Source organism: Astatotilapia calliptera, chromosome 11, assembly GCF_964374335.1.
Source record: "Astatotilapia calliptera chromosome 11, fAstCal68.1, whole genome shotgun sequence".
Classification (NCBI taxonomy): domain Eukaryota; kingdom Metazoa; phylum Chordata; class Actinopteri; order Cichliformes; family Cichlidae; genus Astatotilapia; species Astatotilapia calliptera.
This window is the reverse complement of record NC_137432.1, coordinates 16,859,013-16,874,420: the sequence shown is the minus strand read 5'-3', so window position 1 is coordinate 16,874,420 and position 15,408 is coordinate 16,859,013. Positions and strand designations below refer to the sequence as shown.

Below are 15,408 nucleotides of genomic sequence, written 5' to 3'. Positions count from 1 at the left end.
GTATTTTTCACTATTATACTTTTTAAAATATTAAGCTTAATTTGTCCCATTGAAATGAATGGGAAACTTCTGCAATTAACTCAGAGTGTGTGCTGGTCCTTTTTCAGTTTTCTCTTCATGTCTGAACAACTTCTTGCTACTCACTCAATTTTCACTCAACCTCCTCAAATTATACATCAAAACGTAAGTATTTTTGCTGGCTTTCAGAAAATGTCACTGTTGTGGAAGCTACAGATTTTTATCAAATCGCCTCAGAGCAACACAAAGTTTTAAAACTCTCCATAGAAAGTCAATGGAGAGTTTGTTCAAAACCAGCGCTGGATTTCTCTAATGAGAGGCATTTTCAAATCGTCATATCTCCGTAACAAAGCAAAGTTAAGACATGAGGCTTGTGTCAATTCATCTTCAGACACTGCTGACACTCACAGTCGGAGCAGTTTTTACAGTCATCTTACTGTTGAGCCATAAATTATGTTTGTTTGAGGGGTGGAAATCTGTCCTCCTCTCAGTTTTCAAACTCTGAAAATGAAGCAGTTTCTTCTCTCGTCATATCTCCGCGACAGAATTACAAAGAGCTATGAAAATCGCAGTCAAAGTAAACCAAAGTCCGCTGATTCACCCAGTACTTGTGCTTCTATCCAACCTAGTTTTTGAGTTACACAACGTTTTGTAACTCCAAAAAACGGCGTTTTTCGCCTCTTACCGCGATCTAATTCTGACTGCTCATCACCCTGTTTTACAGGTGCTCGCTCTCTTCTCAGTGGCGCAGTTGGTAATGATACGGGTCTGAAGCCCAAAGGTCATGGGTTCAATTCCACCTTGTCCACATGTTTTCTTCCACTACAAATTAATACACTATCACAGACCAGTAATTCATATTCATCATTTATTTCAATTCTGCAAACTTTTATGATTTTACCAGCTTTTCTAATATGGACCTCAGATTCTTGTTAACAGTCCATGGCAGAAATGCATACAAGTACACAGCCTGATGAAGCAGACAGAAGCAGTACCTCTGATTGGTTCAGCATTTTCACCTCTTATCAGCACAAATCTCAGCCTCTTCTGCTGTTTTCATTAGCTTTTTCACCTTTTGTCAGTTACGTGAGAACCAGTTTGGCTCAATGAGTAGCTGAAAAATATCAGCCTCTTCTGCTGTTTTAGCAGGATTTCAGAGTTCAGCTTTTTCACTTGTTTTAAGCACACATTTCAGTTTCTTTACCTCATTTCACAACAAAGTTCTTCCTCTTCACCTCTTTTCTGCTAATTTGAGCTTCTGCTCCACAGTGCACATTTTGATCATATCTTTGTTTGTGACCAGAACTCAGAGGTTGGCAGAGGTTCGAATCCTACCTGTGACAGTTGCTACACATGTTCCCTGCTTGCATGCACTCTGCTTTCTTGACACTCTCCAGTGTATCATTACACATACAGCCATCTTCAGTAAGCACTTCTGCTTCTACACCTCTTTTCAGCAGATAATTAATAACTTTGAAAAATTCTGCTCTTTCTGCTAATTATTGCTTTTCAACTTTTTCAGCTTTTTTCAGCAGACATCTTTAGCGTTAAGGCATCCACACAGCATTTTCGCAGGAAATGCAAATTTTTCTAGTTCTTATTGCAATTCATCATTCATTCAGACAGGAACGCTAACATGTTCAGACTGCAACAACTATGGAAAACAGTCTTACTCCTGCGTGTCACACATACACTGAGTCAAATTACGGATTGACAAAGGTTAGGCCAGCAGAAACCTTAAAGCCACGATAATCCAGTAGTCTTATAAATGATGTGCAATGTGACTGAGGCCAACCTGTTATTGATTCAAATATAAAGAGATTAAATGGCGTAAATGAAAATGTTCAGTAAGGCAAAGATCCCAGCTTTTCTTAATGAGCTGTATAGATAAATGACCAAAACATCGACAAATCTTCTTTGCAGACCCACAGTTTGTTATCAAGGCTAGAGCATGACATGCACATTTTTAGCTAACTGTGCAATAGCGTCAAAACTTTTGCTATGAATTGTGTGCTCCTCCTGATCATGTAGTACAGATAAAACAGATGTGGGTAAAATAAAAATGATTTTATTTGACAGAAACACTATTTCTAAAATTCAGAAATGGACAGCGTGTATTTGATTTGAAGGGTTTTTTGACAGTTGAGAGGGCATGAATCTCTTTCAGACTTTTCCACCAAAGCAAGATCATCATCACTGGTACTTCCTCAACTCAGCACTTTGACCTTGGTGATTTGTTCTCGCCTTCAAATTTATATTCACAGAACTACTGACAGCAGAGAAACAAACTACACGTTGTAATAAAGATAAATTTAGGGCAACAGCAAAATGGTATTTGAGAGTTAAACAAACTTTACTTTGATTAATATGTATAATATGATCTAACGTGGCTCATTCAGACTGCTCAGAGCAAAGTATTACTGGGACAATTTGGACAGAGTACAAAACAAGCCATGACTCGTGTCTCCATAGTGGCTTTTGACCTCTTCCTGTGGAGACAAAGCAGAATGAAGCTGACCAAAACACACTGAATGGGACAAACCCCCTGATGAGTTACACGAACACACTAGGAAGCCTGTGCGCAGATTTGCAGAAACAGACCTGAAGTGCACTCTTTCCGATTAACCTTTCAGATTAAACTGAGCTGCGAACAACTCAAAGAAAAAAACAAAACAACAACAAAACATTATCTGAAGTTACAGTCTGATACCGAATGAATGCCGTTGTCTTTGCTGTTTGTCTTATGTCACCAACACCATCAGTAACCTAGCCATGCATGTAATTCTGCATTATGAACCCATCAACTGGCTGCCATTGGAGCACTCTGATAGTCGGCAAGGCAGGACTTGAATGTTTCACACTATGTTCTTCATTTCTTATGGAATGAGGAATGTCAGACTTGATGAGGAGATCTTTTATGCTACAGTGATTTTGCAGCCTGTAAAAGTGCAACAAGAGAAACTAAGACAAAAGAAAGACGACTCCAGCAGCAGTAGATTGCTGATGTGTGTGGAGCTGATGTTAAATGGTAAATGGCCTGTATTTGTATAGCGCTTTACTAGTCCCTAAGGACCCCAAAGCGCTTTACACATCCAGTCATCACCCCATTCACACACACATTCACACACTGGTGATGGCAAGCTACATTGTAGCCACAGCCACCCTGGGGCGCACTGACAGAGGCGAGGCTGCTGGACCTCTGACCACCACCACCACCAGTAGGCAATGGGTGAAGTGTTTTGCCCAAGGACACAACAACCGAGACTGTCCAAGCTGGGGCTCGAACCGGCAACCTTCTGATTACAAGGCGAACTCCCAACTCTTGAGCCACGAACACCCTGTTAGTACAGTGGAGGTTTCCAATCCACGTCTGCGACCGTCAAATAGGACTTTGATACCAGGGGTGTCAAAAGTCCCCTTAATTACTACAGGGTGGGCCATTTATATGGATACACCGCAATAACATGGGAATGGTTGGTGATATTAAAGTCCTGTTTGTGGCACATTAGTATATGTGAGGGGGCAAACTCCTCTAGATGGGTGGTGACCATGGTGGCCATTTAGAAGTCGGCCATCTTAGATACAACCTTTGTTTTTTTAATAGGAAGAGGGCCATGTGACACATCAAACTTATTGGTAATGCCACAAGAAAAACAATGGTGTGCTTGGTTTCAACGTAACTTTATTCTTTCATGAGTTATTTACAAGTTTCTGACCATTTATAAAATGTGTTCAATGTGCTGCCCATTGTGCTGGATTGTCAATGCAACAATTCTCCCACTCTTCACACACTGATAGCAACACCGCAGTGGACATGTATCAAGCTTCTCCATTAGGCAATCCAATGAACAAGTCTGGACTGGTACTCCTAAACCTTGTGGAAGGCCTTCTCAAAAGAGTGTAAGCTATTAAAACTGCATAGGGCTGACATCAAAATGGAATGGGATGTCAAGTTCATATGAATGTGAAGGCAGACGAGTGAACCCTTTTGAAAATATAGTGTATTTGTATATGTTTTTGTGAGTTTGACACTTCCACATTACCATTAAATTGCACAATGCTTTTTTAAGCCATATTTTTTTAAACTGGATGTGGCAGATATGATACAAAGTAAAATATAGGCAAATTAATATTTATTAATAAAACAAATTGTCATGTTTCAGCAAACTTTAAAGAGTTAAAAAAGAGGAGTGTACTCTCATCACTTCTTAATGAACATACAGAAAAGCAGTGTGACTGTGGTGGTGATGGATGATTGCTGTTTCACATTATTCAAATGGTCTGGATTCACATAAACCATGAAATACTAAGAAATATCCAATCATATGATATTTACACCAACAAACTAATTTTCCCGTCATATTCAACGGCCCCCATTCCAGGAGAAATACATACATGTATGTATTTCTCCCTCCTCCTCCTCCTAATTTGACAAGACAAGAGCTGCAAGTGAAGGCCAACTGCTGCTCTGCACTACTGTGCTCTGCAACTTCACCACACTTTTTAGAAACCTCAAAAAACCACTAAAGTACTCATGAAGCTTTCTCAAAGCTACTAAAACTATTTCCATTTAGAGAAGCGGTACATCACAACAGAGAAGTCTCATTTAACTGCAGGGTCATGCAGTCTTGGTCAATGTAAAGAATGGGGACTATCACCTTATTTATTCACCATTTAAACTGGGGCTTCAAATTTTAAACCAACAGACTGCAAAAGTGTATATGAGCTTATTTTTGTACTTCAAACAAGTTATGCAACTACTGGAAATTTGTTCTAACATCACTATTTGCATGGAAATAGGTTTAGAAAGGACCATTTATTCTGAGACCTAAAATCAGAAGACCGGATCGGCAAATGAAGACCTGTTTAGTGGTCATTGTGGCCTCTCATTTTGGTTACAGTAAAAATTAAAACCTAAACCCCACAGGGAGCTCCACCTGATTTACCATAAAGTATTTTCTTTCCCTGCTGCTGGCACCATTATTTGTCCAACAGCTGGACACAGTGCTCTACAACTGGCAATCTGCTCCACCCAGCTAATTTACTGTGATTAGCTTTAATGAATGTACAGTGAATGGAGACAACTAGTTCAACAAACCTTCCTTTCCACTTCACTGTTCTGTTTCCTCCTTTTCTTGTGAACTCCAGAATAACCTGTGACTGATTTGCTCCAACAGGCTGTGGCAGATATTTTTCCATTTCTTTACAAGTTTGCTTGAGCGCGCTACTTTCATGTGCTGACAAATGTCCATGGCCTTAGGGTCTATGAAGGAGATTGAAAAGAGAACGTGAGAAGTAGGAGGGAACAAAAGAAGAAAAAACACACTTGTTCTGAACCGTTTTGTAAAGTCTGAAGCTTTCACTGAACAGTGGTGCTACTGTACAACTGCTGCAGACGGCAGACATGTTTTACCTCTGCTAACACAGAATGAGATGATTTGTAAACCATTTAAAAACTAGATTTTGTTGACATGACGTTGAAATGCAATGTCCGTATCTGTGAAGGCATCACTGATGCTTGAAGACGACTACAACTTTTAGAGCAACATGTGCTGTTAAACAGACAATGTCTTATTTAAGCAGGACAGTGCCAATCCACATTCTGTATGCAATCCAAGACTGTCAACGGGCACTGACTTATCACCAATTTAAAAAATTTGGTTAACAAAAGAGATCTTGAATTGCTGAGCAGCTGAAATTGTATATCAGACAAAAAAGGGCAGACATTGGCTTTTCAAAGTTCAGCAGCTGGTCTCCTCAGTTCCAAAATGCTTTCAAGGTGTGTAAAATTTTGCAAGGATGGCATCTGATATGTTCTTTTTGTGCTGTTACTTTTTAAAATAAATAAATAAATGAATAGTTTCAGTGATTTGTTCATTTTTTGTTCTAGTTTCAATCTACATTTTACAAAATATACCAGCTTCTTGGAATCTGGGCTGTTTCTTTGGAGATGCAGATGAATTAAAAGACTAGTTCTTTAGCCTTGCACATAGAATTTAAACACCATTAATGGCTTTTATTAGCAGATAACTGTGGCTCTCATACTCATTTACTGAAAAACCTGTAAACTTTGTAATGTCAAATCTCAGCGTTGAACAGGAGTGTGCTTGAATAGACAGCCTGGAGCAAAGCTCTGGCACTCATAATAAGATTGTATTTTGTTGGATCTGGATCAGTCTTTTTGCTCCTGTGCAGCCTTGACTGCAAAGCCCTGCTTTTTTACAGTATTCATTTGACAGCAGGATATGTAGTGAATGAGCTTTTGTCCAAGGTGAAAATGATGAATTTCTGTTGAAGACTGAAGAGGGGAAAAATACCACACCACATGATGCTTTCTCTTCATCTCAGGGTATTAGTGGAAGCAACAATGTGATGACCCTTGTCCACTGAGATTACAACATTGAGATCTATTCCCTGTCCGACTACAGAAAACTAGTCAGACGGTACCAGGGAGTTTGGTCTTTTTGTCTGGATCAGAGCTGTAATCTCCTTTAAATACATCTACTGGAAGTGGGAGAAAAGTACAGCAGTTTGACTGCCTGCCATCCCAGCTGGATGGGGGACGGCCATGCATCTCAGATTTCATTTAAATCTGTGTTTATCTTATGAGAGGTGCATCATTATATGTAATATACTTAAATGTCAGAATAAAAATATGTCAACAGGGCAGTTGCAAAAAAGCTCGAGTCCTGCAGTGGTGCAGGATTTAAAAATACTACACAGCGGGGGCTTAGAATCAAAATGATGATATTTAGATTGTCAGAAACACCCGCAGATTGGAGGTTGCAGTCAGACAGGGGTAGAAAAGAGCCAATATCACATGCTATATCAGTTAAGAAAGTCCCAAGCCAAACCGGCTAGATTTCAGTTAGTGTTAAGTTCATGACTTCTAAACGTGTTTTTAAAGCTCTCCCAATGATAATGAGATGGAAGGACAGATACAGCATGTATGCAACATCTCTGTTCTGATCTTTACTCGCATAGTAATTGTAAGCTGATGCTATGCAAAGTCAATTTAATGTTTTGAATAAGTTTGCAAAGTAAAGCACAGATAGTTCATCGTGTTATGCTGAGTTAATGATAAGGCAAGTTGCTACTTATCGGATGTGCAGCAAAGAAGAAATGAAATAAAACTAAGAAATACAACAGAAAGGCTTTCGTGTCAGAGCTGTGAATGTGACATTGTTTTGTTGTTGTACTGTTGATATTAGACCTGTGGAAAAACCATTGAGCTCAGAAAGGATCCACTGTAAAGAAAAAAAACGGAGGCCTCTTTCTAAAGTTAGTGGGTGTGAGAACAATATGTGTGGGAATTGCAGTTCTTCTAACAATAAGAACAACTATACAGTGAGGCCGCTAGAGAAAATAAATAGATTGGATCATGAAAAATGCCAACTATAAATAACATTTTTTTTAAAAAGAAAAAAAAAAGATTTCATCTGTCATCAGTCAGCTTCTTTATCTGAGAATTGTTGCGGCTGCTGTTGCTTTAGACTTCTGGTTTTATTTCATATAGGTAAGCCATTAACTTACATTACTGGCCTGGTGTGGGCTTCCTGCTGTTAAGCAAGTGATGATAATGAGCGGAAGGAGACCTTCTTAGCCAGTGCACTACATGTATCCAATCAAATCTCCTGAAGGAGCTTTCTTGTTTACACATTGAACTTTAAAGGCAGTTTAGTGTATCCCCTGATGGAGAACGACAAGTTGGAGGCGGGGGGCCTACCACTGTGGAGAACAGCGCCCAGGGCCTTGGGCTGCTTCTCATTCAGATGCGTCTGACCGGCAACCAGGAACCTGATTCTGATTTAGAAGGCATTTATGGCAGGAGATGGCAAGGCCTTCATCCTCGGCTAATAACAAGTGGGCCAGAGTGGAGACGCCAGCTTTTGAATTGTATCATAGCAGAGGACCACAACTCAACAGGACATCCTAAGCTGGATGTTTGATTCTGTTAGGTTTAATTACACAAGAATAATCGAAACCACTAGCAGTGGAACAATAAGCAGGGAATCAAAGGGGCCAGTGAATAACTGTTAAACCCCCACCGTGACAGTGCCACATGACTCAGTGCAATGTCATTTGTGGTTAGAGAGTGAAGCAGAAACTGGAGAACACCAAGCATAAGTTAGAAAACTACCATATTTGATACCCTACATAGGTTATGTTAAGTACACTCCAGTCTAATTGCTTGAAGCTGCCAAGAGCTATTGTCGTCCAGCGTGGTCACAATTATGCAGCATTTTATTATTTTCAAATGATCAGCCAAAGCAAGTACTTTTTTGGAACCTGAAGCTACTTTAGTCATGTCTGCAACGCTTTTGTAGGATGATTCACCATTTCTCTCTGTGCATCCCTGAGGTCCACAAAAGCATTGTCCTGAGCCTCATCTTTCTGCCCTACTGCGTCTGATCCAGACATCAGTAAAACACTTCGAAAAGGGCCAACATGACACATCATTAAATCATGGCGGTGAGATCCAAAGCCTGATAAAGGAAACTTGCCAAGTCCTACCAAACACTCTTCTGTTCATAACACAAAACAGAAGATCGACTCCATCTGAGGATCTTTCTGTAAGAGCCCAAAAGTCTGAAGTAGATAGTAGTTGAATCCACGCTGTCTTCAAAATAACAGACTTTAGTTTAAACAGTGCTCCCAGGCAACTAAGTCCAGACTATACAAGCTTTACTGACAACCAGCGTATCTTTTTCTTCACTTGATTTCACAGTTGCGAGACCACACAAGTAAACAAAGAACTGTGGTATATGTTAGGACCTCGATTTTCCACAATACCACTAATCTGTCTCCAATATTCAGAAACTCTCCAGGATGTTATTGTTGTTGACGGGGACCTCTGACTCACAATCTCCCTAAAAGCTGTATTTTTAGAAGCTTTATTTATTATTCTTATTATTATCAAAGCTGAGTGGGACTGCACAATCACATTTAAATGGCCATTTTATTTTACAACTCAAAGGGAACACACATGACAGCATTTACTCTGCATTCAAGTGAGCAACAAAAGTTACAACAAACCAATCGCTTTGTGACTTTTCAAGCTGCGTCAAACAAAGACGGATTAACACTGTGTGCGAAGAACAAATATTTCTAGTAAAAACACATTAGAACTGAGGAAACCTCAGTGGTGAGCGAGTGGAAGGAAAACAAACTCAATGTTCTGGCAAAAAAAAGGACCATGCTTAACGTGGCACAACATCCCTACAACTAGTGACTAGTCTGATATAATTGCAGGTTTGATTCTTCTACCTGACCAAGCTAAATCTGAAAGTGTGTCACCTTTTCCTTTACAAATCTGCTGAACACATGAGTTCAGCTCGAATCATGACTCACAGCCCTTTTAGGCAACATACAAGCATGTTTTTGGTCAAAACTGTCAAGCAGAGCTGAGAAAGGTGCTGTCATGTAGCCAGGCAAGTACATCTGGATCACTCCGGCACAAGGCAAAGTTTGACATGCTGCGCTAGGTAATGCCGATCGTTTATTATACTGTCATGCCACGGGCTTGTAACTGGCTGCAGTCTTTAAAGTGTCAATGGCGCTGTGCTCATTTATTTTTAAGCGGAATGGCTTGTTGTAAAGCCATCACACTTTTTTTTTTTTAGTGAGACTGCCTTTTAGAAGATCTTCAACGAGCCCATTACGTTCTCTCTGATGAAGGGATATCTTTGATATAATTCATGGTTTTAAGAGTGCAACAGATGCCAGTCGGTCAAGTTGCATCCTGTTGAAGTACAACAATCAGCAACCGTAAAGATTTATTTTCCGACAAGAGCATCCAAATCTCCCGAGGCCAGGCAAAAACTGCAGATCGATGCAATCAGTGAATACACCAACAGTTTACATCATCTGTACACAATGTGAAAACATGGGAATGAGGTGGATGACTCACTGGCCATTTAAGCCCTAGCAAACAGGGGAGGGGGAGAAGGCAACATCTGACTGACAGTAAATGAGCATGGGATCGATTTTTTCATTTGACAGCTCCAACTCACGAGCATTAACAAGGAAACTGCTCCAGGTAATGCATAGTGTGTCATGCATACAATTAGGCTGATGACTTTTGAGGAGGTGGTCATAAAAGGGGAGATGTGTCATTTGTTAAGACACTAATTGCTCATCTAGATGGGAGTGCTAGTCGCTGCTACAGTGAGTGTCTCAGAGAGAGAAAACACCCCACACACTGAAGATAATTACCCCAGAACACAAGAGTAGATGCAATTAGGATGAAGGGAAAGGGAGGGCTTTTCATTTAGTCATGCATCGTACTTAGCTCAGAATTTGGCATCGACTGTCTCTGGCATGTTGTGGTTACGGTGTGCAGACCTTTTGCATTACCAGCAGCAAGCAATATTTCAGAAATCCAATACGAGCAGACAGCTCAGCTGGATTCACAACCCTTAGATGAGTAGCATCGTATTATCTGTGCAGCTAACAGTATTTTTGCTGAGTTTTAGTCTATTTTGTTTACACTCTTGTGCCAAAATTGTTATTACTGTATAGGAGGTAGGGCTGCACGATTAATCGTTAGAAAATTGCGATCTCGATATATACTTATGTGCGATCTCATTTCCAAATGACAACGATTTTAAAAAAAAAAAAAGAGAAAAAAAAAAAGACGACGACGATTGTACCGCATTTTGATCCGGGACGTAATCTGCATGAAAATAAGTGCTCACTCTTCCTGCTCAACAAATGACAAGGGCGGAGCCTTATACCACGTGATACAGAAGCTGTGCCGTGTGATGCTAAAATTATCAGGGAAAAAACAACAGAGAGCACGTCAGGGATGACGAGAAAGTGACAGGAGAAAATCCGTCCCGGTCAACCACCCAAACATCAATAACGGGAACCTTATACAGCGCTTCCCTATACCCGTCAAACTCCCGCAGGCACAAAGAAATTACGGAGGCTATCACTTATCACCTGACCAAAGATATGGCTCCCATCAACACTGTGCAAAACGAGGGATTTAGGAAAATGATCAACACCCTAGACAAACGCTACACAGTGCCGTCCCGCAACTATTTTTGTATTGTTGCACCACCTGCTCTATACACGCAGCGTCGAGCAACGGTGGAGACGGAATTTCAAGCAGTACAACATTTTGCGGCAACAACAAAACGTGAGACATTTGTTGTTTTGATGTTTATTTATTGTTTTTATGTTCAGTCTCAACTGTTACGAAGTTGATGTGCAGTTAATAAGTGCAATAAATATTTATACTGGAAAAGAAAATCGTGAGAGAATCGTGATCTCAATTCTAAGCCAAAAAAATCGTGATTCTCATTTTATGCAAAATCGTGCAGCCCTAATAGGAGGCGAGATAATGTTCCAGGAAACAGCCCACAAAGGGCACCAGTGCAAGTAGTTAGAACAGCAGCTGTGCTGGAAGCTGTCTGGGCATACCTGAGAACATGAAATGGGAGATGGGCCAAATTAGAAATCAGGTTAAAAATGTTGTATATGCTATCATGTCATATCAGTGGTTAATTTATATGTTCAGTGAACAGTGTTTATTAAAATTTGATTGAACGGTTTGATGTCTTGGCCTGTATGCCCACAGGTTCCAAGCAAAAAAATGGAAATTCCAATATACTTAAGGAGAACCAAACAATGTCAAACAAAAAGTTAATATTAATAGATTCTGCCCATGTTACTCCTACGTTTCTACTGCTATCTAAGCTGATAATGCTCCAAGTTTGGGAACTGTAGTTGATATAGTACTAAAGTGGATGCCAGCAAGAAATATAATCATGCCGCTCAGTCTGTGAGTTAGCTGTGGGCTAGATTTTAAAAGACGCATTAAATGTTACTGAAGCAACTGAATCACTTGTGACACTGACAGAAGAAAGTTCCAAATGAGCTGACTATATGCCAGAGCTGGAAGTTTGCTTTATTATTTTGTGAAATCCCACAATATCAGGAATTTTAAGTAATCAGTTAGCTCTGTTTGCTGGAGGATCCACATGGGATCCCTGAGGATATCTTTAAGAGTCTGGAACTTTTTTGGAGTAGGGGTGGATATATGAATCAAGCTTCAGTGAAATCAGTTGAAAGTTATTTATATAGTACCAAATTACAAGAACTATAGCTTTATATTATCAGGTAAAGACCCAACAATACTAGAGAGAAAACCCCAACAATCAAACTACTCCCCGATGAGCAAGATTTGGTGACAGTGGGAAGGAAAACCTCCCTTTTAACAGGAAGAAACCTCTGGCAGAACTAGGCTCAGGGAGGGGTGGCCATGTGGCACATGGCTGGGTAGGAAGAGAGGACAAACACTAACACTAGTTAGCATTTAAAGTGTTTTATAAGAATTACGAATGCAAATAGCTGACCAAATTAATTTGACTAAGTGAAGATCAGCAAGTGTGACCACCTCTATAACGTTTTGGTAGTCTGGAACATTCAGGTGTGTTAATACAATGGCACAATCTTTAGGTGAGGGGAGGAAGACAGGACAAAGACACACTGTGGAAGAGTGCCAGAGATGAATAACTAATAATCAAATAAAAAGTGATATATAAACACAGAGTGTGTGATTGATCAGTTTGAAGATTGAGCCAAGAGTGTACCTCTCTTGAAACCATGCCTGGGTGTGTAGTTCACGAATCTCTCCTAGCCAGGTTGGTGGAGCAATTTTTCTGGTGTATGTTATAGTGGTTTATAAGTTAAAAAAAAAAAAATCATACTGCCATTGGCACTATAAAGTATAAGATATATTTATGCACATCTGACAAAATTGATTTTGAATTAATTCTATATATGCTCATTTTTCGGGAAATCACATCAACACAACTGCACATTCAACATTCAAGCCAACCATGATTATATTTTACCGCACAATGACTGGCAGCATAGTTCCTCTAGAAATACAGAGTCAACTATTAGCAGTCCACATTTATCAGTGAATCTCTTTGACATAGGAAATGTCTCTTTATCCATTCTAAGCTATTTTATGGAGAATAATTTTCACTCGGGCTAGAGAATATGTCTGAGTTTCTGTTGACTCATAGAAGGAATATCATTTCTGATGCAAACTGCAGTGGTGAAGCACTAGAGGTTTCTAAAGTGCCTTAATTGATTGCCTCTGTGAGCTGTGTGTCAAAGCCACTGCTGCAGCTCCAGCTGCTGAGCGTGCTGGTTAGCAGCCAGATTAGCTGGCAAGCACCTCTCCTTTGACCTTACTCATAATCTTTGCTTCATGGTGCAAAGATCGGTGCCTCTTCTCAGCTCTACTGTAAACCCAGCTCGGAGGCAGGCCTCTCAGTTTTCAAAACCACAGCTCTGGGGAAATCAGTTAGAAGTTTTTAGGAGTTTTATATCTACCCCTGGGAGACAGATTGTCAAATAAAAGTCAACTATAGCACACTATCAGCATGGACACACAATCAGTGACATGCATGAATGCATACACTCATGGCCTCCACTCACCTGTACTGTAGAGCTGATTTCAGAAGCAAAGCCTCCTGTTACCGGTGCCTCATGACTGATAAGCAAGCGTCCTGTTTTGACCACCGACTGAAAAACAAAAAACACATAAATAAATCAGTGAGCCATCTCTAAACTTGAACAAGCCTTATAGATGGCAGATATGTAGGATTATGACTGAGAACACTTCCAAAATGAAAAGTTCCATCGAAAATCTACAACACTAAATGAAGAGTTAAACTCATGCAGGCAGTTTAATAACTGTGTGATTTTTGGATGTGTGAGACACTGTGTAGAGGTGAAAGCTTAACTACTGGAGGTGCTACTCCTTCAGCTGTATGTGGGCAGGGAGACTGGTGTTACAGAGTCAGAACGATTCACATGCGGCCTGCTGTGGTCAGCTATATCTGCTTCCTTCCCTCACTGTGCATGTGTGTGAGTGCATTTATAAAATGGATATGACACAACCGTACGAGCTGGAGGGCTGATTTAGGCTGGTACACTGGGCCAATGGGACAATCATGGACATTAGAGGTCTCAGCCTCCCAGGCATTTGCATTTGGGTTTTCTGAAACCTGACATTACTGCACAAGGATGCCTCTGCTCCACCCGTTATCTACCACAACATAAAACCAGTACTATACTATAATCTTATCCACTTGCCACTTGTCCAGACCAAAGCTATGTCTGTTCTCTGCAACTTCAGCAAGCCTTTTCTTTTACCCTCACCAGTTTGTTTCCATCAATAAAGTTAAGAAAAACACCTCTGATACCAGTGTTGAGCATATTTTTTGCCAGCATTGTTTTAAGATGTGCAACTTTCATGGAGTTACAAGAAGAGTAATCAAAAAAATTAGAACACTTTTTAATAATAGTATATTATCAAGTCAATTCAACTTGTGGGATATTGATCTGGTCAGTGAAGTAGCAGAGGGGGCTATTATTCAGTTTCAGCTGCTTTGGTGTTAAGACACACAATCTCAAGAGCATGGAGGAGATTCCAGGAGACGGGCAGTTACTCTAGGAGAGCTGGACAGGGCCGAGGAAGGTCCTGAACCCATCAGCAGGAGCGGTATCTGCTCCTTTCTGCAAGGAGGTACAGGATGAGCACTGCCAGAAATACAAAATGATCTATAGCAGGACAGTGGTGTCAATGTGGGCCCTGTCCTTACTGTGCAGCTCGATTGGCATTTGCAATAAAATACCAGAACTGGCAGCGCCACCACTGGTGCCCCATGCTCTCACATATAAAAGCAGGTTCACTCTGAGCACATGTGACAGATGTACTGCCTGTAAGACCATTCAGCAAGACTGATTTGGTGCTGGGTCAGTGATGATCTGGGGAGGCATATCCATAGAGCAATGCACAGAAAACTGCACCCTGACAATCATTAGGTGTTGAGATGAAATATTTGAACTTATTGTCACACCCTACTCTGGTGCCATGGGTCCCGATTTCTCACTAGTGCACCACAATGCCCGGCCTCATGTTAGGAGTATGCAGGCAGTTCCTGAAGGATGAAGGAACTGATACCATTGACTGGCCCCTGAACTCCACTGAACTAAATCTAACGGCACACCTCTGGAACATTATGTTTCGCTGCTAGGTTGCACCTACGACATTGTCAGGCATGCATACAAGCATGTGGGGGGCCTTACAAACTTCTGAGTACCATTTGGAGATCCTGCAATTAAATTTTGGCAAAAAAGACTGACCTCCTGTGTCATCTTTTCACTTTGATTTTTGGGGTGTCGTTGAATTTAGCACTGTTGATTGATAGAAATGTAATTGATCAACCAATGATGTGGCAAGCTTTCATTCTTAACACATTACCCAGTCCGTATCAGTATAGATATTTAGCATGATTTTTTGCTCCCAACACTAAGATCTGATGTTTTTTCAAAGTGTTCCTTTAGTGCTTTTGAGCAGTGTAT

At 40.5% G+C, this 15,408-nt stretch overlaps 1 protein-coding gene across 1 annotated transcript in view; it reads right to left on the bottom strand.

Moving 5' to 3' along the window:
- The window catches only part of bckdhb (branched chain keto acid dehydrogenase E1 subunit beta), a 75,538-nt gene that overhangs the window by 13,786 nt on the left and 46,344 nt on the right, over positions 1 to 15,408 (bottom strand). Inside the window, exon 9 of the mRNA XM_026186036.2 lies at positions 13,477 to 13,563. Within this exon, the coding sequence (XP_026041821.1) occupies positions 13,477 to 13,563 (87 nt within the window). The remainder of the gene's footprint in view (positions 1 to 13,476; positions 13,564 to 15,408) is intronic.